The sequence below is a fragment of the Typopeltis vanoorti genome, chromosome 25 (genome assembly GCF_054136105.1).
Source record: "Typopeltis vanoorti isolate ZY-2024b chromosome 25, IOZ_Tvanoo_1.0, whole genome shotgun sequence".
In the NCBI taxonomy this organism is placed as follows: Eukaryota; Metazoa; Arthropoda; class Arachnida; order Uropygi; family Thelyphonidae; genus Typopeltis; species Typopeltis vanoorti.
Window position 1 is genome coordinate 49,209,603 of NC_143573.1, and position 25,646 is coordinate 49,235,248.

At 37.2% G+C, this 25,646-nt stretch overlaps 1 protein-coding gene across 1 annotated transcript in view; it reads left to right on the forward strand.

Moving 5' to 3' along the window:
* The window catches only part of LOC150092731 (uncharacterized), a 303,164-nt gene that overhangs the window by 16,922 nt on the left and 260,596 nt on the right, over positions 1–25,646 (forward strand). The window contains exon 3 of the mRNA XM_090414579.1: positions 10,953–11,097. Coding sequence (XP_090270705.1) covers positions 10,953–11,097 — 145 coding nt within the window. The remainder of the gene's footprint in view (positions 1–10,952; positions 11,098–25,646) is intronic.

Below are 25,646 nucleotides of genomic sequence, written 5' to 3' on the forward strand. Positions count from 1 at the left end.
AATCTAAATTCACACGTGAGTATATAGATCTCGGTTCCTTGCATTCGTGATCTAAGATCTAATCTCTATTATATAATTTTCTAAACTGTTTTCCCGCTATTTGGTTCGAATTTTATAAGTGGTAGGTTGACACCTCGAATTCAGGCAAGACTCAGATTCAAATAACAAAACATGTTTATTAATACTAAAAGATACATACATTAAATCTTGTATCAAGTTATCGAAACTTCTGAATTTCTAGCTAAATTAATGTCTTATGCTTATCTATACAAACTGTTCAATACTAATCTGACTTTCTCACATAAACTGACATGCAAAACGTAATACGATGGATAATTTAAACAATGTTACACTCAAGTCAAGTTCCTTCATTCACATTTACTTTAAATAGATATGTCTCAAATCATTTCTCTCTTAGTTAAGTTTACTCAACTAACAAAGGATTTTCACTATTTCAATCATATGCACGTTAGAGATTTATGATATACAATTCTTTGTATAATAGAATTGGCTGTATTAATTACTCTATCCTATCAAAATTCTCTAAAACGTCCTCAGTCTTGCTTTATGAAGACACAAATTCTACCTTCAAACAATCTCAAGATATAAAACAAAAGAATCTTTACTTTACCAAGTCCCTCCGAAGGTCTATTAGCTGCCACGTGTTGCTCGGGTCATCCTTCGTCTTGTGACTGAGTTGTTCCGTTCTCTGCTACCGGACACAAATCAAGAAATGGCTGTTGCTGCGAGCTTTCTCTGCTCGCTCGGGTGGGTTGTTCAGTGTTTGGCACCATTCTGCATGAGCTGTTGATTCTCGTACGGATCTCTGCGGAATACCTCTCAGCGCAGGTCATGAATATGGCTGGCTGTTGTCGACATAGCACCCTTGGCTTGTCCTATCTCCGATCACTCGTCAAGAGTCCTTGATGTCCAAAATCCCTGAAGAAAACATGAAAAAAGTGCCTTGGCGCGTATTACCTTAAATACTTTTTCTCAGCGCCCTTTTCTGTATTGTTTTTCACACAATTTTCGCTTACATCGCCCTTAGGTTGATCCCCTTGCTATTAGGTGTTGTTTTCGAGGAAAAGTGCTTATGTCAGCCTTCCCCGTAAGCTACAGCCTTCGGCGTTATGACAGGTACTTGCAGCTTAGACGTGACGGTTGATCCTATTAGTCATTTCTTACCTAGCAACTTATGATTTTATGATAGTTTGATAATACATAAATTAAGCCATTATTCCTTTACATGAAATGCTAATATTAGACTAGAAGGAAAAATTAACATTATTCTTGATTTTTAGCTTTCCGTTTTACAATAAATAAATTCCAATATATTACTCATACTGATACATACTTTCATATACAACAACTTAGGTGTTTCTCACCTTCCGCTGGTAAGCAGGTATTATGCAAATTTCTTTTTGTGAAGCTTACATGTTAGATCCTGAATGAATAACTTCTCAAGAAGTTCTCCATTCAGTATCTAACAACGTCTATAGACGTTGTGGCCGGTTGGGGGATTAATAGAATACGCCATAGCAGGGTGTGATTCAGTTAAATAGCTGTCTGAGTTGTTTCTGTTGTTGCAGTGTGGGATTAATAGGTGGGGACTTTAATTTCATCTGGACTTTCGGAGTTCATTTTGATAATTTAATGGTATTAACTCATACTACCACAATAATAAAATAAACATAATTATTAAGCTACTGCTATTTCGTGATTTCAAAGCAGCATCCTCAGAGCACAGAAATCACTTGTCATAGAACAGAAGGCTCTAACAATTGAGTAACTGTGGAAACAGTTCAGAACTGTAACAGACTCAAGAACTATCTTATTACTGGACCCTATAGGTCTGAATTTAAAGTACTTCAGCTGCTGGGTTGAAGATGGTCTTAAAATGATCATCTCACAATTTTTTTTGTAAATTAATGCAGCCTTACTTTTTAAGATTTGGGAGAGTGCATTATTGCTGGTTCACTCCAATCCTAGTTGCTTAGATCTTGTGATACATTTTGTGTTATACTGTAGTTTTCTCTGTAGTTCAGTTTTCCATCCCAAATGTATGACTGAGTGTCCTTTAAAGGATATCGGCAATGCTTTTGGTTGAAAGACATGGGTTCAAATATCATCCAAAGCATTATAAGGACTAATGAAATAGAGAGCCAAAAGGCTTCACTTTGCTTACGCTTTTAATCTGCCGAAACGTTTATAGTTTCTACATTCGGCATGAAACTCTTGTAGTGTCTCTATTCAGCTTTGAAATAATGCTGGATTCAATATCCACTTAAACTTGCTAACTTGTTCCAAACTTGCTATAATGATAATAGCATATGTATTTCAATAATTTTCAAGGTGGATGTTAACTGTTCTTGTTTGTTCATAGTAGACAAAATTCCAGTCTAGGCACAAGGCACTTTATGCACTCCTGGATGTGTTAAAGGATGGAGTTTATCTTTAGGAAAATGGATGATGTTTGCTAGTTTGATGGACGGTTTAAAAATAGTGTGAAGATTATATTTATTTAGTACTTTGGCTGTGTTTTCAGATATATCCTAGGTATAGACAAAGAGAATAGTTTTGCTGTGATCTTGTCTGTAAAGGGAGGAAATAATGGGCATTCAGTATTTTATCTATTTTACAGGAATAGTAGTAGCTACAGTAGCTAAAAAAAAAATTGTAGCATAGATTAGAGTTCTGCAGAAATAACTGTCATCGAAATAAATAACTCTGTCTCAGTATGCTTTAATGATGTTATGTTGTTGGGCTGGATGATGGCATGAAGGTTTATGTAAGTATCTCTCTCTCTTGCTGCATGTGTGTAGTTTGACTTTCTATAAAAAGACAAAGATATAACAAACTGTTCTAAAGATATGTTAGAACTAATGTGTCTACGACTGGCAGCTTGTCATTGCTGCAAGTCCAGTTCAAATTCTGCAGTGGGCATAGATGTTTGTGAATACTTTTAGGTAGAAGATAAATTAAATTGGTTGGTATGAGCCCATCCCTGTCCACTTAGTTGGAGTCTTGAAGCAGCTTAAAAAAGTTCTGTATTTAGTCTCTTATAGTAGGGTTTCCAGATTATATAAAATATTTAAAAATAAAATATTAATAAAACCACCTTAAATCACCCATGGTACTAATGTACTATAGGTTTACAACCTGTTGTAGGTAAACAACAGGTTGTAAAAAACAAAAAAAAAGAAGTAATTTAACTGAGGATATAGTTAACTTAATGTATGGTTTACATAATACTTTCCAGAAGTCAAATGGCATGCTAACTTATTCACAGACTAGTTAACTTGAGGTTGGTTATTCGAAGGCTGAAGAATGGAAACAGCAGGAGAGAGGGAATGAGAGGAATACAAGGGTGCACAGGGACTAGGGATAGAGTGATGTCAAGAAGGCAGGTAAGTAGGGGAACACAGAGAAAGTGTTACAGGAGAGAGAGAGTAAGGGATGCATGTGAGCAATCGAGGAATAGGGTGGTAAGAAGTGTAATATATGGGGACGCAGTGATCCGTGGTGTTCAAGATAGGATGCGTGAGGAGTGTTTACCAGGAGGAACGATAGAAATTGTGGCTGTGGCAATTAAAAGAGGTGAAAGTGTGGATGAGATGATTGTGATGGTAGGAACAAATGATTTGAGTGGTAATGTAAGCAGGGCAGCGAGAGACAATTGCTTGAGGATGTATGAAAGAAGATACGGAGAGGAATGATAGTGTGTGTGTTGCCTAGGTATGATAGTGACGAGCTGAGCAGAAGAGCTGTGATATTTAATGGCATAATAGCAAGAATGTGTCAGAAGAGAGGATTGAAATATGTGGATGCTTTGAGTGCGTGTGAGAACAGAGAGGAATTCTATGTGAGAGACCGCTTGCATTTGAATGAGGAAGGACATAGGCATCTGGAGAGATCGCTGTTCTGAACGAGTCAATGTGTCCCAGTGTGGATGGTAGCAGGGGTGGCCTCTTGTGGGAATGGGTACTTGGGAGAAGGGGGAACGACAGGTAACACTGAGCCCAGTGGAGTCTAGAGGGGATAATGCTGGGTATAGAAACAATGGTATTTTTATGCTTTATACTAATGCCAGGAGTATTCGCAATAAGAGAGAGGAATAGGTGGCACTGATAGCATCAGCCTAGCCAAAGATTATTGGGAACACCGAGACATGGTTGACAGAAGAGGATATAATTACAGGAATAGAAGTTGCTGGGCACAGCATTTTTCAGCAGGATAGGAAGGGAAAGCGTGGTCATGGAATACTGCTTATGATAAGGGATGACCTATGTCCTCTAAGAGTGGAGGCTTTAGAAGGCTATGACACTAATGATTTTGAAAGCATATGGTGTGAGGTGGAGGTGTGCAAGACAGGATATTTAGTGGGGTGTTGCTACAGACCAAGGATCACAGAGGGTGGGGACCAGGAGATGTTGAGACAATTGAGCATGGCAAGTGCAAGAAGAACGATTGTTATGGGAGATTTTAACTACAGCAGTATAAATTGGAGAGAGGAAGATACATGTAGCAATAAGGGAATGGAATTTCTAGAATTCTTGAGGGACAGATGTCTTAGGCAACATGTAACAGAGGGAACAAGAGGTTCAAGAGTTTTGGATTTGGTTATAGCATCAGAAGAGTTGATAATAACTGAGATGACATCTTTCCCACCAGTTGGAGAGAGTGACCATATGGTTTTGACTTGGGAAATGAATAGACATGCAGGAGTATCAAAGAGACGGGAATGTATGTGGAATTATAAACCAGGTGATTATAATAGTCTTAGACGTCAACTTTGGGAAGTTTCATGGAGGGAGGAATTGGAAGGCCAGGATATCATTAGTGCGTGCGAAATTGTGAAAGAATATTTTTTAGCAGCAATGATAAGTTGTATACCACGAGTGAAGAAGAGGACACAATTTGGATTAAAGTGGATGACAAACAATATTAAACAGGAATTGCATGCGAAAAAGAGGCTGTGGAAGAGATATAAGGAGACAGGTGAAGAGACGATGCATGAAGAATATAAGACACAGGCCAGGAGAGTGACTAGTATGGTAAGGAAGGCGAAACTGGAATAGGAGAAAAGATTGGCCGTTAGATCCGCAGAAAATCCTAGGGAATTTTTTTAGCTATGAGGCCAGTAGGAGGAGAAACGATTGTGGAAGAATGACATTGTGGGATATAAATGGGAATAGAGTGACGATGCAGAGGACATAGTGGAATTGTTCAATGAACACTTTATTGGTGTATTTCATCCTGGAGGAGTAGGCCAGTTTGATTGTCATCGGTAGTTAGTAAGATCTTGGAGAAAGTAGTGAGGGACCGTGTACAGCATTGGACAGATGAGGGTAATGTTATCTGTGAGAGTCAACATGGATTTGTGAAGGGGTGCTCTTGTTTTAGCAATATGCTTGCCTTTTATAATAAAGTTACAAGAGCATTAGATGAGGGAAAGGTATATACTGCCATTTTCCTAGACTTAGCAAAGGCATTTGACAGGGTGCCACATGATAAGCTGATATTCAAGTTGCAGCACATGGTTCTGGATGTCAGATTGGTCAACTGGATTGGATTGGCTGTCCGATAGGTATCAGAGAGTGTATGGTGGAGCAATATCAAAGAAGCAGAAGGTTACAAGTGGGGTTCCACATAGCTCAGTACTGAGACCTGTATTGTTTAATCTTTATATCAGTGGCATTGTTCATGGATTGCAAGGGGATATTCAGTTGTTGGCAGATGATGTGAAGCTGGGAAGGGTGATCAGTAATAGTGCAGATGTAGTAGCCCTGCAAGAGGATTTGAATAAGCTAGATAGATGGGCAAATGAATGTGGGTGTCAGTTTAATGGTTTAACAGTCAGTTTAACATTGTACAATCCTGACACCATCTTTGTTATCCGCCTTTGTACCCTTTCCACAGTTAATTTATCCCCTTCAAATCGTGGGGACCAGATCTGAGAACAATAGTCTAAGTGTGGTCTGATCAGAGTCTTATACAACGGAATGATAACCCTTTTATCTCTGCAGGTCAGTGTCCTTCTCATTATTGCAGCAATCCTCTGTGTTACCTTCACTACCTTTGCATATGTCTCCTAAATTTCAGGTTTCTATCAATCATGAACCCCAGATCTCTTGTCTCCACTACTTCCTCCAGTTTAACTCCTCCTATAGAGTATGCAGCGTCCCATCGATGCATCCCAAACCTCAAGACCTTATATTTTGCTGCATTAAACTGACGCCCACATTCATTTATGGGAATTGGCTGAGGGAGTGTGGACTGCGGAGTTTGGTTGATAGAAGAAAGAGAGGTGATATGATTGAGACTTTTAAACTGTTGAGATTTGGTTACAGGGTTGACACTGGGGAGTTCTTTCGCTTGGTTGAACAGCAGGAAGGAGTCATGACAAGGGGCCATCCCTGGAAGTTACGAAAGGAAACTGTGAGAAAGAGGGTGAGGAGTGGTTTCTTTGCATGGAGGGGTGGTTGAACCATGGAATGCATTGCCTGATAGAGTGGTGAGAGTGAGAACGGTCAATTCATTTAAGGAGTGTATGATAGATTTTGTGTTTCCTAGGAGGGACCTCCCTCGATGAGTCTTGATAGACATGTTTCTTAGAAAGGACCTCTCACGATGAGTCTTTTGACTCCACGGAGGCCTGAATAATAATAATAATAATAAAGGATATAAATGAGCATGGCATTGAATGCTTTCATCTGAACCAACTGAATAAACTTCACTTGAAACTAAAAATAACAAAGTATGTAACTTTTATATAAATACAGGTCAGTGTTTTTAAAATGTTATTTTGGCTTATGTTGATGTTTAGTTGAATAAAAAAAGATGTTTAAAGCTTATAATTAAATATCTAAATTTATTTAGCTAATTAGATTACAAAGGTAATATTTTATCTTGCCAGCAAGGCATCAGTCATCATATAGGCTGCAGCAAGATAAGTTAATTTTGTATTTATTGTCTTGGAATGTGGTGTTTGATTGAATATTTTAGACAGTGTTATTTTTAATTCTTTGTTTCTTGTTTAATATTTGGAATAAAATGGGGATTAAAGGTAGATCATTGTATAAGCTGGAGCAAAAGACAAATAAAGTGAATGGCATGGATTTTTCAAGAATGGTACAGTGCCATGAGTGTATTATGTATGTGTGAAGAGACATTGGTGATGTTAATTTGGAGAGGTTGAATAAGTGAGGGGAGAAAATGTAGGTATGTAGGAAGTGTGATATGCTGATGGACTACAAGGCTTGTTAGAATCAGAGTAGAGAACATAGTGTTGTAAATGAATTGAATGTTAAGGAAGACTGTGTGAATGTTAAAGAAAACATGTAAAACTATATGACAGAGAAAAGAATTTAACTGATGACATGAAAGTGTACGAGAATCATGGTGAAAAACAAAGTGCAAGTGGCGGTAAGATGATGAGTGTGGCTGATTGAATAAAAGCATGTGTGACTGACAGTAAAATAGGGAGCAGGAGATGATGGCAATATAGATTGGGATGATGAGATAGCAACCAAATTTCTTGAGTTTATGAGGGACCACTACCTCAGGCAGTATGTAACAGAGGGTATGTGCGGATCTTGGATCTGATTATCTCATCAGTGGATGTCATTATAAATGACATGACAAATCTCCCTCTACTTGATGAGAATGACCATGAAGTAATTACCTGGGTGGTTGCCAAACATGAGGCTTTTGTGAGGATATATATGAAACTGCAAGGCTGGTGGTTATGAAAAGCTCAGGAGACTGCTTGCAGGAGTTGGGTGAAAAGGAGATGAATGCTGCTTGGGTAATATTTAAAAATTATCTAGTAGAAGCAATGTTTAAATGTATTTCCAAAGGTGAGAAGGATAAATAAGATAGGCATGAAATGCATAAATGAAGAGATTAAGCATGCAATACAGAGGAAGAAAGTATTATGGAGGAAATATAAGATGAGTGGTAATAATCAGTACCATGAGGAGTACATGGAACAGCCAGGGAGGTTGACTTGGTTGGTAAGGGTAGCAAACATGCAGTTTGAGCAACGGTTAGCTAATGAAGTAAAAAAATAATAATAATAAACCCAAGGGAGAGTTCTTTTGATATGTAAAGAGCAGAAAAAAGAATGATAATGGAAGGATGATATTGGTTGAAGAAAATGGTAAAAGGATAACTGTTGGAGAGGATGTAGTTGAGATATTAAATGAGCAGTTTATAAAGGTGTTTCATGTTTATGAATGTGATATCATGCAGAGTTTGGGAGCAATGGAAGTGGAGGAGGAGGAACTGATTGCGAGTGAATAAGAACTATACGGGGAATTGAGCAAACGTGTTAATAAAGCTGGTGGACTTGATGATATATCACCACATGTTTTGAGGGAATGTGCCAGGGAATTGACATCTGTCTTAGCATATTTGTTTAATATGAGTCTTACATTTGGTCAATTATTATCATCTCCATTTCATAAGGGAGGTGGTAGAACTCAAGCTTTAAGTTATTAGATTTTGCTGTGGTTAAAGTGTTGTAAAGGTAAGTGAGAACCAGGATCCAGAATTTGGTTGACAACAGTGATATTCTCTTTGGAGAGCACAGATTTGCTAAAGGAAGTTCATCTTTTAGTAATCTGCTTACTTATTACAATTAAGTGACAGGTGCAGTAGACAAAGGAAATGGATACACAGTAGTATACTTTGATCTGCATTCATATATTGCTATATGAATGCAGTGACTGACACTTGCTCAGGGTCTCAAAATGATGGTCTTAAGTTTGGAAAATATTGTACTGTGGCAAATTCCACAGTAGCATGGTGTTATCAAAACCTTAGCAAACAGAGTTAAAACCATCTGCTCGGACTACGTTTGCTTCTCAACTGAAATCAGTCTCATTCACCTTTGAGACACGTTTTTAGCAAATGGCTTTCCCCTTACCAAAATCAACAGAGCTTTGCTTCCCCCTTCCCCCAATCCAGAACCCAAAAAACGATTGCCATTTTTCCTACATCTGGTGTACCTCTGAAAAAATTGCATGCATTCTTAAAAAGTATAACATAGAGACATTCTTCATGCCCTTCCTGAAAATTAGCTATACTTATCTACTTACCTAACAATTCTTCTCTCCACCATCTGGGCCTTCCTGAGATCTACAATATCCCTTTGCTTCTGCAAGTGTCACAAAAAACAGAACTACCAGTATCTGTCTAGAAGAACAGAAAATATATCCATCTATCCTACAGTCAGTCCAGATTGGACTGATTTAAATCAGAGAGGCTATTTCTGGAATCGACCACAGCACTACAACATTCCCCAAATTTAAACAAATTTGGCTGCATCACATTCCCAAAAATCTTGGAGACCATCATGAGATCTTCAGCAAGTGTCCATCACTGCACTGATAGAAGGCAGTTAAGACTATAGTAAGGCCTGCCTTTTATAATCAGTCATGTTTGCTGTACTACTAATGTGCCTGCATGCACTTGCTCTTTTGTATCCATGAAGATGCCTTGGTGACCAAGGAAATATTTGCTTAGTAATCAATTTATCTAAATTAATTTAGTTAATTATTAACTTTAGATGTATGTTTTATTCCACTTAACACGAATCAACATAAATGATAAGCAACATCCAAGTATCTGTAAGATATTATGAAATTGTAAGGTTTTATTATCAGAAGCCTAAAAAATAGCAAATATTTTATATCAGTCTTTTGCTTCAGTGTTTAATATTCAAAGGATGCATTTTTTTCCTTTTAATTTTGAATTCCAGTATCGTTAGGGGGAAAAAAAAAAATTAAAAACTGTACTTGTTAAAAAGAGAAGAGATGTATGATCAATCAGCAGCCATGATATATTTCTAGTAACCATTCATGGCACATTCTTTCATTTATTTTAATGTCCTGAAATACCAATGTCCCGAATGGTAACTCTGCTTTAGAGTGGTATGTTATACTAGTTTTGATGCACCTTGGACAATGTTGTATGCAGATGACATCTTGCTGTGTGTAGATACAAGAGAAGAAGCTGAAACTAAACTGGAAAGATGGAGAAAAGTACTGGAAGAGAGAGGTATGAGACTGAGCAGAAGTAAGACAGAGTATATGTGTTGCGCATGGGTGGTGGCCAGGAGACAGACCTGGAGCTGGAAGGAAATGTCATCAGGAAGGTGAGAGACTTTAGATACTTAGGTTCGACAGTGGAAGAAGATGGAGGAGGTGAGAAGGAAGTGGGATGCAGGATACAAGCAGGTTGGAGGAACTGGAGGGAGATGGCTGGAGTGTTATGTGATAAGAGGGTGCCGATCAATCTGAAAGGCAAAATTTATAGGACAGTAGTGAGGCCAGCTATGACATATGCTATAGAAACTGTGGCCCTGAGGAAAAATAACATCAGCAGGATGGAAGTAGCAGAGATGAGAATGCTTAGGTGGATGTGCGGTGTGACCAGAAAGGATCATCTGAGAAATGACTATGTCAGGGGAACAGTGAAAGTTACGAACTTAGGAGCGAAAATACAGGAGGCAAGGTTGAGATGGTTTGGTCATGTGATGAGGAGGGAAGATGAATATGTGGGAAGAAGGGTCATGCAGATGGATGTGCAAGGAAGGCGGAAGCGTGGGCGGCCAAAGAAGAGATGGAGGGAGCTGGTAGAAGAGGACTTGAAGATGAAGAACTTGGATGTGGTGACAGCCCAAGACAGGAAGGTGTGGAGGAGACTCATAACAAACAGTGACCCCACTTAAGTGGGAGAAGCTGCAGAAGAAGAAGAAGAAGAAGTTATACTAGTTTTCATAATACTGAATTGGATTACTGTATTTAAGAAATAGAAAGCATTCTAATGTTTTCTATTTTAGAATGGAATTTAGAGAATAAAAATTACAGAAAATGTATTAATGATTCTATAATTTTGTGCCTCATTTATATTGTTATAATACATTTTTTATCTATTTATACCGTTAGTGGTCTGCCGTGTTTCCAAATGAGCAAGTTACTGAAGTTCAGTCAAATCTTTTTGTAAAGAAGCTTGTTGCTGTAGCAATATCTAACATCACTTACTTAAGGGCAATTTTTCCTGAAAATGCATTTGGAGATAGAAGTCTTGAAGGTGAAGTAACCTTAAACTTTTAGCTCATCACTGAATAATAGCATGTTTTTTTTATCATTTTATAAGTACGATAATATAAAACTTGAAATGCAGATAAGTAGAGGAAGTTGAGTGCAATAATATGAACATTTATATTTTTGTTATTAATATTGTTTAGTTGTTTATTCAGCATGTGTGCATGCACACACACACATGCAGATTGTGTCTGTGTGTTCCTGTGCAGTTATGTTTTGGAAAAATCCGTTGCAGTGCAGTGGGATTTATTATTATTATTTTTTTTATTGCACTGCTTATTGGAAATGTACTAGATCAGTGGTCGGCAACCTTTTTCATATGAAGGGCGCAATACTGCAGGCTCCATGACGCTCGTGGGTGATATGTTGCCGACTCCTCCTGATTTAAATAATTAAACTTAAAATTGGGGTGCTTAAGGGTCAAAGCTGTATAACTGAGAGGAGACCTCCACATAGCCTTTAAAGGAATGTGGAGAACCGACCAGGGCTTCTGACCTAATGTCCAATCCTCACCTTCTCGTGGTGCACCCTGTTGGGTATCTACTTTGATACTGAACGAACGAGGATGGGCTGGCAATTTGGGATTTAGCCAACCAAATTGTATTCTTATTGGTTAAACCAAAATAAAAAATGATGGTACAACATGACAAAATTTCATGCCGGCTGGGGTGTCGCCCGGTTAAACAAGGCCCCCGTTGTTTTTGCCAGGGAACCAGGGCGAACAGCGAAAAGTCAGCTATTGGAACAAATCTGAACACAAACCCCAACTCAACATCACCAGAGTTAAAGATTGATACTATCAATGTAAGAAGCCTGAATGGCAAAGAAATGGAGCTAGCTGAGGAATTAGATAAGTACCAGATCGACATAATAGGGGTGACGGAAACAAAAAAGACCAAAACTGGTGAGATCTTTCTGAGCAATAAATACAAAATGTTATATTCAGGCAATGACAATCAAGGAAAAGAAGGAGTAGCCATAGTATTCAACACAAAATACGAGGCTAATCTTCTTGAATGGCAGTCAGTCTCAAGTAGAGTAATGTGGACAAATATGAGAATGGGGAACTGGACAATGAGACTTATTTGTGCCTATGGTCCCACAGAAGGTTCTACTAAGGTAGAAGTGGAGGAATTTTTTGAGGCTTTAGAGAAAGCAACTGACACAATGAAAAAGGAAAAGTTGGTCCTTGTTGGGGATCTGAATAGCAGAGTAGGAAATGATTGTGAGACATACAAAAATATTTTGGGAAAATTTGGTGAAAAGAGAAAAGCTAATAATAATGGCAAATATCTGTTGGATTTCTGCTCAGGACATGGACTGGTTATTACTAACACCATGTTCCAACATAAAAATGTGCACAAATTCACATGGAGAGAAGAGGCTAGGAATAAGAAAAGTCTCATTGACTATGTTATTGTTGATAGTGATGTTTTCTCCCTGGTGCAGGACACCAGAGTGTACAGAGGATTTGAAATTGGAAGTGATCACTATTTAGTCTTGAGCAGGATAAAATTGAATTTCATATTGAAAAGAATAACATGTAAGAAAGTTTTAAAGCGAATAAAAGTTGAGCAGCTCTCAGATGTGAACTGTAGACTAAAATACACAAAAATTATTGAAAAGAAAATGAAAGAGTTTGAGAACAGGAATCAAGCCTTGGAGATTCAGTGGCAAACTCTGAAGAAAACATTGATTGATTCTGCCAGAGAGGCATGTGGTGTGGTTGTGTGCAAGGATAAAAAAATCAGAACTCCCTGGTGGACACAGGAAGTTAAAGAGGCAGTGAAGGAAAAGAAGAAAGCATATCAAAAGTTCCTGGCAAATAAGTCAGCTTTTACTCTTACAGAATACAGAGACAAATGTAAGAAAGCTAAACAGTGTGTAAAACTAGCTAAACAAAAGTCATGGGAGGATTTTGGCAAGAATATAGAAAATAAATATCAAGAAGGTGGCAAAATATTCTGGAGGTTGTTGAAGAAGCTTAGGAATGGAGGAAAGAGTGCTGTAAAAGGAGTTAGAGATGATAAAGGTGACATGAAAACAGGAGAAAAAGATATCCTTGAAGTATGGAGTAATTACTTTGAAAAACTGCTAAATGAAACAAGCAGTGATGACAGCACAGTGATAAAAAACACTGACCAGGCATGCAGTCAGGAATACATATCCATACTTGAAGTAGAAAAAGTCATCAACGGCTTGAAATGTGGAAAGGCAGCAGGAGTAGATGATATTCGACCAGAAATGCTGAAGTTTGGTGGTATAAAAGTCTTACAGTGGCTGCACTGCATAGTTCAGAAAGCCTGGACAGAGGGACGAATTCCCGATGATTGGAGTAGAGCTCTCATGGTACCCATATATAAAAAGGGAAATTAAACTGAATGTGAGAATTACAGAAGTATTTCCCTACTGAGTGTTCCTGGCAAGATTTATGCAAGTATACTTGAGAAACGGTTGAGAAGAATTGTGGAAGAAAAGCTGGGTGAAGAATAAGCTGGATTCAGGCCAAATAGAGGCCTTCAGGATCAGATCTTCACTTTACGACAAATAGTCGAGAAAGTCTGGGAATATAACAAAGATCTGTATTTAAGTTTTGTCGATTTGGAAAAGGCATATGACAAGGTGCCAAGAGAGAAGCTATTCAATACGCTGCTGTTATATGGTGTCAATGGGGCATTATATCAAGCAATACTTAGTCTTTATTTGAGTTGTAAGTCAGCAGTTAGAATTGAAGGAAGTACATTAAGATGGTTTAATGTTAAATCTGGTGTGAGACAAGGATGTACATTATCCCATCTGTTATTCATTATCTATATGGATCACATTATGAAGGAAAGTGGTATTAAACATGATATCAGAATTGGAGATGTTAGTGTCAGCTCTTTGCTTTATGCGGATGATGTTATACTTCTAAATAAATCTGCTACAAGTCTGCAAGATTCTCTGACTAAATTGAATAGCTGTTGTAATAGATATGGTATGAAGGTCAGCAATAAAAAGACAAAGACGATGAAAATAGGCAGAATCATTGAAAATGTCGACTGTGTTGTGAATGGAGAACCTGTGGAACAAGTAAAACATTTCAGCTACTTAGGTACGATTTTTACTGAAGATGGTAAATTAAATATAGAAATAGACAACAGAATCAGCAAAGCTGGTATAGTGGGAAGTCAATTGAATAAATTCATATGGAGTAAGAGAGAAATTAGTCGGAACACAAAATTAGCTGTATAAAAGATAGTGTTCAAACCAGTTTTAACTTATGGATCTGAGAGCTGGGTCAGAAGTAAAACACTTGACCAAAGACTAGAGACCGCAGATATGAGAGTCCTGAGAAAGATTCGAGGCATGAACAGATGGCATCAATGGCAATATCATATTAAAAATGAGGTTATTAGGAAAGAACTTGACATTGTCAGCATCCAGGAATGCGTTAGCAGAGCTAATCTCAGGTGGAATGGTCATTTAAATAGAATGGGAGAGGAAAGATTAGCAAAACAAGTGTTCTCTGCCAGGTTGGCAGGAAAACGACCCAGAGGAAGACCAAGATATAGGTGGATTGATATGGTACAAAGTGCCTTAGACGATAGGAATATAAGATCTGATAATGATAATGTTGGAGTCTTGACAAGTAACAGACTGATTTGGAGGAAAATTGTAGATTGGAAGTTAGTAATGATGTAATTTTTTCATGTAGTACTGTCATATCCTGTACACCCCTTGAGGGTACATGGCAGGAATTTGATGATGATGATGAACTTAAAATTACATTTGTCATGAATGGTTTTGAAATGTGTTTCTATATTACTTCTTTTAGAAATAGCCACACTATTATTGCATAATAAACAAATACATTTGCCATTATGATTGATAAAGATGTAAGAATAAGGGAGTTGTAAAACTCCCTTATTCTTACGTGTACTATATGTTCTATATGTACTATATGTACTATATGTTTACATTCCACCTTTCATGGGTGGGAATTTAAAAATAAAAAAACACCTCTTCCAAATGTCAAAATGGATGCACAGGTACTTATTCATCAAAAGCAATTGTAAATATGCTCAGGAAGAGTTTTTCCAGAACATTGCACCATCCTTTTACATCCCAGAATTCCTGACCCTAGAAAGTAAAGTAGAAAAATATCACATCATGTTTACTTTAAACATTTTGGATTACTATAACTGGTGCTCATGAAAGAAGAACTGAAAGCTGCTTTTTTGACCAGCTGCTGTAGGATCATATCCATTATGAAGTAATTAAACATCCATGGATCAACTACTCTTGAACAGAATTTACCATGAGAATAAATTTACAGAATTCTTGAAACAGGCAATTATTATTACCTTTCCAAAAAATGAAAAAAATTTTTGAAAAAGTACTGCCCAATTGCTCTGACCACTGCCTCTGTAGAATCTTAAAAAAAAAAAAAAAAAAAAAAATACTCAACTCTCACTTTTATGATTTCTATAGAGCAACAACCTTTTCTTCCCAAGACAGTCTAACTTTTGATTCTACACTAGATCATTTAATTTGATTGGAAGCATCCATTAGAGATTTTTTTTTTTTAAATATGAGCACTTAGTATCAATTTTCATTAAATGGAAAAGAGTATGACACAACTTGGAGGTTTGGCATACTGAAAAACCTGCACAACTTTGGTCTTTGGTCTCCCTCTCTTTATTCAAAACTTTCTAACAGAATAGGGTAGTGTGGATGACTTTACCATTAGCAGAGAGGGATTGTCATTCTTGTAACATGAAGATCATAGGAGACAGTTGTAGCAACCTATTGACTGTACTTTAAACTAGGTGCTTTGGAATGGGTTGAGATTTTTGCCATAGAAAATTGTTTGTATTTTTGTCATAAACATGGTCTTCATCTTGACCCCGGAACTAGGACAATCAATAATCAGAGTTACGTATTCAACAAACACCCGGCATTTCTATTACATACATGTCAGTTGTGCAATGAGTGTCAAAGAAAGATAAATACTCATTAAGGGTTATTACATATTTACTTACACTTTATCCAAGTGTAAGCAAACAAAGTTTGTACCTGAAGTACATCAGGACTGGGAAACTCATATATAGAGGCTAATGATTTCACATTACTTGACCCTTAGTATCTCAAAATGCAAAGCACATATCTTTATAGGTAGTGACTCTTCTCATAATGCATGGCATGGCATGATGGAAGAGAGTCACTACCCAGACCAGTTTCGACCTTTAAGTTACTTCAGGTGCAAACTTTATTTGCTTACTTGGATAAAGGATTAAACCATATAATTTCTTGACATCTTTAATTTATAGTAGTATTTTAGTAACACGGTGTGACACTTTTTGGCTACTCGTATATGGAAATATGACTTATGCATTACTTCAATCTTGGTATTATCACTTCTAGGTTTGGCTCCCACTGATGAGACCTCAATAAAGGTGGAAACCATTCTGGGTGGTGACACTTCCCATAATGCATAGCATTATATGTGCTTTGCATTATGGGATACTAAGGCAAGTGATGTGAAGTCATTAGTCTCTATATATGAGTTGCCTAGTTCTGAAGTTACTTCAGGTGTAATTTGCTTACACTTGGATAAAGGATTAAACCAAGAATATAATTTCTTGGCATCTTTAATTTATAGTATAACCAAGTGGAAAAACTTCCACCATTAAGGACTTTTTTTAAAAGTTGCTGTAATTCATAAGAATGTAATGTTGTGTGTCATGCAATAGCTGATATCTGGTAAAGCTTGTAGTGACTCATCTGAATGAATAACTGTCATAGATTCCTTGAGCAGTCTAGAATAAAAGTTTTCTTCCAAGTAGATATGGTGGTCATATCCCAATCAACTGTATGATCAGTAGTTAATATGGTGAGCAGACAAGATCTTTCCTTTCTTTTGTATTTAGCATCTCTACCATCTTCCTTCTTTCTCCTCTCAAGACTCATGACATCTTTTGGCTACTTGTCTGCCCATGTAAGCAAGACCATATGAGTATGGCCTCCTATAGATCTCCCTTGATGTTTGTAAAATCTGTTTTTAGGAGCGCTGAGAAGGTGATAAATGGTTTGAATTGGCTCTGATGTTTTAATCATAGAAGAGAGCAGCAATTCTAATAGATAGATTACCAATGTGTGAAATGTAGATAGGATCTCTGTACTGCATGTTTATAATTATGGAGAGAGGGCTGGTCTGAAAATAAATTGTTGTTGACTGTTTTTTTTTTTAGAATATGCATTAAGAACAAACAAACTAGAAAGGTCTGTAGTTCTGTATCAAGTTAATCTTCATTTTGTAAATTGTGGCAGTCTACACTTCCTAGAGTTTGCAGAGATGAGGTTATTCTTGTTTTGCTCTGCAGAGGCCATAGTCACACTCTTTCCTGTAGAGGGAGTGATAGAATGCCCAAGGGTGAGTACAGGCCTTGGTGTGTGTTAACTATCAAATGCATTTTAATGGACTGTACTCACTTTGTAAATGTGCACAGTTATTAGTTCAGCAGTTTTAAACTTTCTGAGTTTATACAATTAGACAGATATTGATTCTAACGATATGCAATATGTTTTTAAATTTTACAGAAGACTATCCTTTATAATTACATACATACATATGCACATATGTTACTTTTACATAGAAATCCTTTTTTATTTATTCATTCTACATTATTCCTGACTTTATATTTTTATTGTATATAATTTTATCTTGATTTATCTTGATAATCTGCCATTCATTGGCATATTAGTGCAACGAGTGCAAGCTGAGCAATTACTATGGGAGTCTTCAACTTTGGGTTCATAGATTAGAGGGAGGAAAAAAGAGGCATGGCAAGATGGAAGTGGAATTTATACAGTTGCTAAGGAATAATTACCTGAAACAACATGTTATACAAGAGACCAGGGATTTCATAGTACTGGATCTGGTAATAGCACCAAGAGGTATATCCATAACCAACTTTTACACTCTGCCTCCAATGTGGCAGAGTAACCAGCAGTCTTTTGAGAAGTTGCTAAGCATGCAGAATTCTCTGTCAAGAAAGGGTTTATGTTGAACTATAAAGCTAGTAATTATGACAGACTTAGGAAGTATCTTAGAGAAATGCCATGGCTTGAGAAGCTACGAGAAAAGAATGTCAGTAGTGCATGTGAAATGGTCAGGGATTGTTTGAGAGAAGCAGTATCAGACTTGTGTGGTCAGGTGGATAAACCAAGTGGAGATTAAGTTGATGAGTAGAAATATAAAACAAGAGCTGCAAAAAAAAAAAAAAAGAAAACACTGTGGAAGGAATACAAGTATAAAGAAATAGAATGATTAGCATACTCATGAACAGTACAAAGTGCAAACAAGAAGGGTAACTGGTATGGTAAGAAAAACCAAATCAGATTATGAGAGAAAATTAGCTAAGCAGGCCCAAAGTAAATCCAAAAGATGAGTGGAAAGATGACTTTGAGGATAACTATGGAAGGATAACTTTAATCAATGCTGGGATCCTTTGGGGTCTCATGGCAGTCCCAAGCCTGGATAAAGGAGGAGGGTCAGATGAGTGTCGATATTCTGACCATAACGAAAAAACACAATTGTTATCTGATGCCTATACAATCAACAGCTAAAACAGGCTGGCTTGGATGTCGCCTGGATAAACAAGATCTGTGATACCCAATCAAGCAATCAGGGTTTGGATTGAAAAGTGGGATACCAAAAGGAAACAGAAACTGAAACTAACAGAACATTGTCAGGATGTATGGACACTTTGGATGTTAGGAAAACTAGAATTACTTCACGAGGAAATGAAGAGATATCGATGTGGTATACTAGGACTAGCAGAGATGCAACGGACATCATCAGGAGAGATAAATGGATGCGAAGTCATATGGTCAGGGCATGATGCAGGAGTTGGTTTCCTTCTTAACAAAAAAGCTAGAAAGGCACTGTTAGGCTACAAACTAGTCAATGAATGAATCATAGTAGCAAGATTTCAAGCAAAACCATTTAATATATCAATAGTCCAGATATATCAGAGTTGTCATAGTTGTCACAATGTCAGAGTTGGAATAGATAATGATGGTTGGGAAAGCATCATGAGAAAATATGGTTTTGGAGAAAGAAAGAATGAAGTGAAAAAGTGTTAGAATTTGCTGTCGACCAGGAGAAAGAAAGAATGAAGTGAAAAAGTGTTAGAATTTGCTGTCGACCACGAGATGATGATCTGTAACACAAGATTCCAGCAAAAGGAGTGTAGAAAATGGATGTGGCAATCAAATGATGGGAAAACCAAGAACATGATCAATATGATTAAAAGAAGACGGATTACATCAGTGTCGAACTTTTCAAGGAGCAGATATAGATTCCGATCATAGTTTAGTGATTGCAAACATCAAGTTGAAATTAAATGAAACAGAAATAGGAAGTGAAATGAAGTGAAACAGAAATAGGAAGAAGGTACAGAACAGTGTTAGCAGAGAAACTTAAAAGTGTGGACAAAGAAAAAAATTCGAACCTAAGAGTGAAAGGAGTAATGAAGGAGATAGAAGATGCAGTTGAAGAAACAGTACCAGAAGAAGTGGATTAGACAAGAAACAGTGAAGTTAGTACAGGAGAAGAGAATGTTGAAGATAAGAAGGGATACATCATATTAGAAGCCAATGCAATAATATAGAACAGCACTATGGAGAGCATAAAACTAGGGAGGTGTACAAAATGATTAGAACCATTAATAGAAGGTGGCAACCAAAACAGACCACAATTAAAGATGAAAAAGGAAAGTATTGATGAATAAAGATAAAATTGTACAGCGGTGGACAAGATACTGTAGTGAGTTATATGAAGAAAAACTAGATTTAGATAGTGTTGGGAAAATGATTGAGGGATTGAAGCAGATATCACCACCATGTAATGAGTATGATATGGACATTTTAAGAAGAGAGGTAGAAAAAGCAGTAGGATGGATAAAATACAACAAGAGTCCTGGTGATGATAACATCACTGGAGAAATGATTAAATATGGTGGCAAAAGTGACATGCACCAACTACGTAATATAGTATGGAAAGAAGGGAAAATGCCAGAGGAGTGGGTGAAATCGATATTAGTGACATTATACAAAAAAGGAGATAAGCTAGAGTGTAAAAATTGTAGAACAATTGCTTTGACAAGTCACCTTGGTAAGGTGATGATATTGACAGAAAGATTGAGAGCACAATTGGAAGCATACCTTGCAGATGAGCAAGCAGGATTTAGGAAAGATAGAACTACAATTCAACAGATTTTGACATTGTAGTTAACAGCAGAGAAAGCTAGGAGAAAAAACAAAAACACATATGCTTGCTTGCTTTGTTGATTTTCAGAAGGAATTTGACAGACAGTATCAACCAGAAAGTAACATTAGCAGTGCTAGATTCCTATGGAATTGATAGAAAACTAATTGCTACATTAAAATATGTGTATAAGAATGCAGTTGCAACAGTTAGAATAAGTGATGATTTGGGGAAATAGTTTAGAACAAGCAGAGATACTAGACAGGGGAACCCAATATCACCAAGCATTTTCATTGCGCATTTAGAAAGAGCAATGGATAAAATGAAGGAAGATGCAAAAGGAATATCAGTACATGGGATGAGAATTAACAATCTGAGATTTGCAGATGACATTGTTATTATTGAAGAAGACAAAAGAGAACTACAAAAAAACACTGAAGCTGTTAAATGAGGAGGGGAAGAGATTTGGACTTGTTATGAACTTGGAAAAAACCAAGACAGTGGTATTTGGTGAGAATAACATGAAACAAAAGATACAAGTGGATGGAACTGATATAGAAAATGTAGAACAATTCACATATTTGGGGAGTAAAATGACACATGACTTGGACTGTAAAAAAAGAAATAAAGATCAGGATTGCAAAGGGAAGTAGAAATCTGAAAGCCATGGATAACATCTGGAAATGTAAAGTGATCAGCCTACAAACAAAACTAAGAGTACTGGAAGCATACATCTTGTTACAGGAAGATTCTAAGAATAGGATGGGTACAGAAAATCACAAATGAAGAGCTCTGTTGGAAGATACAACCAAAGGAGAATCTAATGCAGAAGATTATACAATGTAAGCTGCAGTTATTTGGACACATCTGCAGAATGAGTGAGGACTGGAAGACAAAGCCATTCATGTTTGGTATTATGGATGGTGTAAACAGAAGCGGTAGACCATACAGAGAATGGATAGAGGACATTAAGGACTGGTGTGGAATGGGTTGTGACACTATGCACTGGACAAAAAAAAGGTGGAAGAAGATAGTGAAGGGGGCATTGGACACCAATGGGCAGTGAGCCCATGGTTTGTGATGGTGATGAATGGCAACAGAGGGCAAAAGAAGTAGTTGAGTCACTGAGTGATCATTTTGCAAATGTGTATCATTCAGGTAAAAATTTTACAGTTGCTGATATGACAGAGACACATATCAAAATTGATGTAGATGAACAGATGTTCAGCATATTGAAAAATATAAATGTGAATACAGCAGCAGGACTGGATGTCATTTCAGTCTGTATATTAGGTAAATGTCAAGAGAATTGGCATTCCTCTGATTAAGTTGTTCAGTCTAAGTCTCATCTCTGGCAAGGTTCCTGTGAAGTAGAAAGAGGGTAAGATAGTTCCTTTGCATGAAGGTGGCTTTAAGACAGAAGTAGCAAACTACAGACTAATTAATATACCAGAAGTGGTTGTTAAAGTATTGGAAAAGTTGGTATCATGTAAAATCCGACATTTGTGGATAGGGATACAATGCTTTATAAAGGGCAGGTCCTGTCTTAGTAATTCATTCACATTTTATAATATAGTGACAGTGGAATTGGATATTATTACTATTAATTATTAATTACTATTAATACTAGACCTCCATGGAGTCTAAAGATTCGTCGTGGGAGGCAAACACTGTTACACACAACACCTATCAATCTGTGCTTTAAATTCACTTAATGTATTTGCATTCATCATAATGTCAGTCAAAGCATTCCACTCACCATTCAAAGAACCTACTCCTTATGCTCCTGTGTTCCATTGTTCTACTCCCTTTTCCTCATTCTACAAAAAATTTCTTCCACATTAACCTGGTAACAATCCTTTATTAACTTAAATGTCTCAATCATATCTCTCTATTCCTCCTATTCACAAGACTTTGCAAACTGCACTCCAATCTCTCTTCATATCCCAAAGACCAGTTACCACAATAGTGTCTTCTCTGGACCCTTTCCAACATAACCTCATGACCAGGAAACCAAATCTCTGTCCAATATTCCATACATGGCCTGATCAAGGCCTTCTATAACAGAACTAGAACCTTTTTATTTCTACAAGTTAAGGACCTCTGCATTATTTCCATAATCTGATGGATGTCTTCACAACTTGCGTACTGTGACCTCTGAACTTCAGATCCTTGTCCACCACCAATCTAAAGTCTCTTATTTCCTCAATGCAAAACTGTGGAGGGTAGTAGTTGATAAAAGTGATGTAGATATTTTGTAGAATGATTTAAATAAGTTGGCATTGTGGATGATGGATAATGATGGTCAATTTAATGTTTCAGAATGTAAAGTTATGCACTTTGGTTCTAGAAGGTTACATATATAACATTGTATATAACATTAATGGTACTGAATTTCAGGAAATTGATGAAGCTAGAGATTGGGGATAACTGTGGAAAGAGAGTTGAAGTTCTGAGAGCATATTGTAAAAGTTAAAATAGTTAATAGAATTACTTGGATGTTGAAAACACGCTAACATGTAAAGATAGGGAAGTTATTATTCTTTTTATAAGGCTATGATTTGGCCAATCTTGACTACTATGCAATTTTGTCAACTGGATTTTTTGGAGATCAGGCTGTGGTAGAGAGAATTGAGAAGTGACCAAGCTGGTGACAGGTCTGTGGAATGTGGATTACAAAGTTTAGTTGATAGGCAGAAAAGGGAGGACATGATAGTCCTCCCTTTTCTGCCTATCATGTCCTCCCTTTTCTGCCTATCAACTAAAGGGAGGAAAGGGAGGACATGATAGGCAGAAAAGGGAGGACTATCATGACCTCCCTTTTCTGCCTATCAACTAAAGGGAGAAAAGGGAGGACATGATAGTCCTCTCTTTTCTGCCTATCAACTAAACTGACATCATTAATATCTTATACCTTATAAGATATTAATGATGTTTTATAAAATTGATGCAAAGGAAATTTTTCAATATATGACAAATATTTAGAGTGATAGGGATCATCTGTGGAAGTTCTGTAAGAATGTGATTAGTAAGGTGTGCAGACTAGGTTTTTTGCATGGATAGTGGTGAACGAATGAAATGGATTCCCAGAATTCGTTGTGAGTGCACTGACAGTGAATGAATTTAGGGAGAGGTGCAATAAGTTTTCTGTGTACAAAAGTTAGTGTAGGTCTCCCACGATGAATTTTCACACCCCATGGAGATTTTGTATAATAGTAATAACTGATTATTACCAGTATTTAATTTGTTCTCCCTCACTTCCAGTTTGCATGCTTAATTGCTTCACTTGTCATTCATTCATTCATTTTACCTCCCAACTTATTTAGCTTTTTAACCTTTGGAATACATTTGCATATTGCTGCTATTAAATAGCTTTTAATTAGTATCAAAGCATTATTTATTTCATTTATACTTAACTCTCATTACGTGTAATAGCTTCAAGCTGCCTTTGAAGTTTTCCCTGCCTTGTAGTTCTATGTATATCCTTTTCTCACAGATATCTTCACAGATGTTCTGATGAAAACATTTGAGAAGACACATTTTTGATGAACCACAATGCATGAATCCTCATTTTCTTAGCTACTTGGGATGTCCCACAAACTTTGGGATGGTTGGTCACCCTATTTATTGCCTAAATTTTGCTACCATATAATAATGTAGGTATTGCTAAAGTATTTTCAAGTATGTTTCTTTTTGTACAATATTGAGCATACTATTTATTATTATTACTACCGACTCTAAGGAGTCCTTAGACTCATCGAGGGAGGCCCTAAACATCATATCTATCACAAATATTCAACATTCACACAGTATCTATCATACGTTTCCTTGAACTCATTCACTGTCATAGCACCCACAACAGACTCTGGCAGCTTATTCCATTCATTCACCACTCTAAAAGTAAAAAACCTAGCTCTAACTACCTTACTAACCACACTCTTGCCCAGCTTCCATGGATGTTCCCTAGTCCTCCCACCTAGTGGTGGAAGTACTCTGAATTAATCATCTGATTAATTCAGAGGATATTCAAAAATATCCTCTGAATTCATCCTATAGAAACCTGTCAGAAATTTGAATGTCTCAATCATATCTCCCCCTTTTCCACCTATCAATCAATTTTTGCAACCCACAAATCTTCAACCTGTTCTCATAAGGTTCATTCCATTGACCTGCTATCATCTTGGTCACTCGCCTCTGGATCCTCTCAACCTCCTCCCCATCAAGAAGAAACCTAGGTGACCAAATCTGGGCAGAGTAGTCGAGATGGGGTCTTATCAAGGCTCGATACAGAGGAACAATAACTTGCTTGTCTCTGCTTGTCAAAGTATTCTTCAGTAACCGATTGATTTGATGAGCTGATTTAGCCACTTTTGCAATGTGCCCCCTAAACTTCAACTCCCTATCCACCAACACTCCCAAGTCCCTGGCCTCATCAATCTCCTGGAGTACAGTTCCACCATTGTGATATACTGCTGCTAATCTTTTCACCCCAAAATGCATAACCTTACATTTTGCCACATTAAATTGACATCCATTCTCTTTAGCCCAGACCTCCAATCTATCCAAAACATCTTCTTCATTCACTATTGCCCTGTCCAACTTTGCATCATCAGTGAACAAATGAACCGTTCCTCTCAGATCCTTCCCTATCGTTAATGAACAAATTAAACAGCAGTGGTCCAAGAACAGAACCCTGCGGCACAGCACTATTCACAGGCTGTCTTTTGGACTCTACTCCTGAGTAAACTGCTCTCTGATATCTCTCCATCAACCATCTTCCTATTCATCTCACCACCCTATATCCATTCCCATATGTTGCAGTTTACAGATTAGAATTCCATGTGGTATCCTGTCAAAGGCCTCAGCCAGGTCCAGTAGTATCACTGTGAACCCATTACCCTTATCCAGTTTAGCCATCACTGTTTTATAAAACCTGAGCAAGTTACTGAGGCATGATCTACCCTTCACAAAACTATGCTGTCCCCTATACAGTATCTCATTTTCATCAATCCATTCCTGTATTTTTCCCTTCACTACTTTCTCCAAGACCTTGACAACGACTCCTGATATGCTGATCAGTCGGTAATTTTGCAAAAGTAGTCTTAGATCCTCCTTTATGCAGTGGAACTATTTTTCCCTCTTTCCACCTTCGGGACTAAACCAGAGCCGAGACTCAGATTAAACAATATGGTCAAGGGTACTGAAAATTCTGTAGCTGCTTTACGCATGACCCGTGTTGGTATACCATCCAATCCCTCAGATGTATTCACATTAAGGTTCTG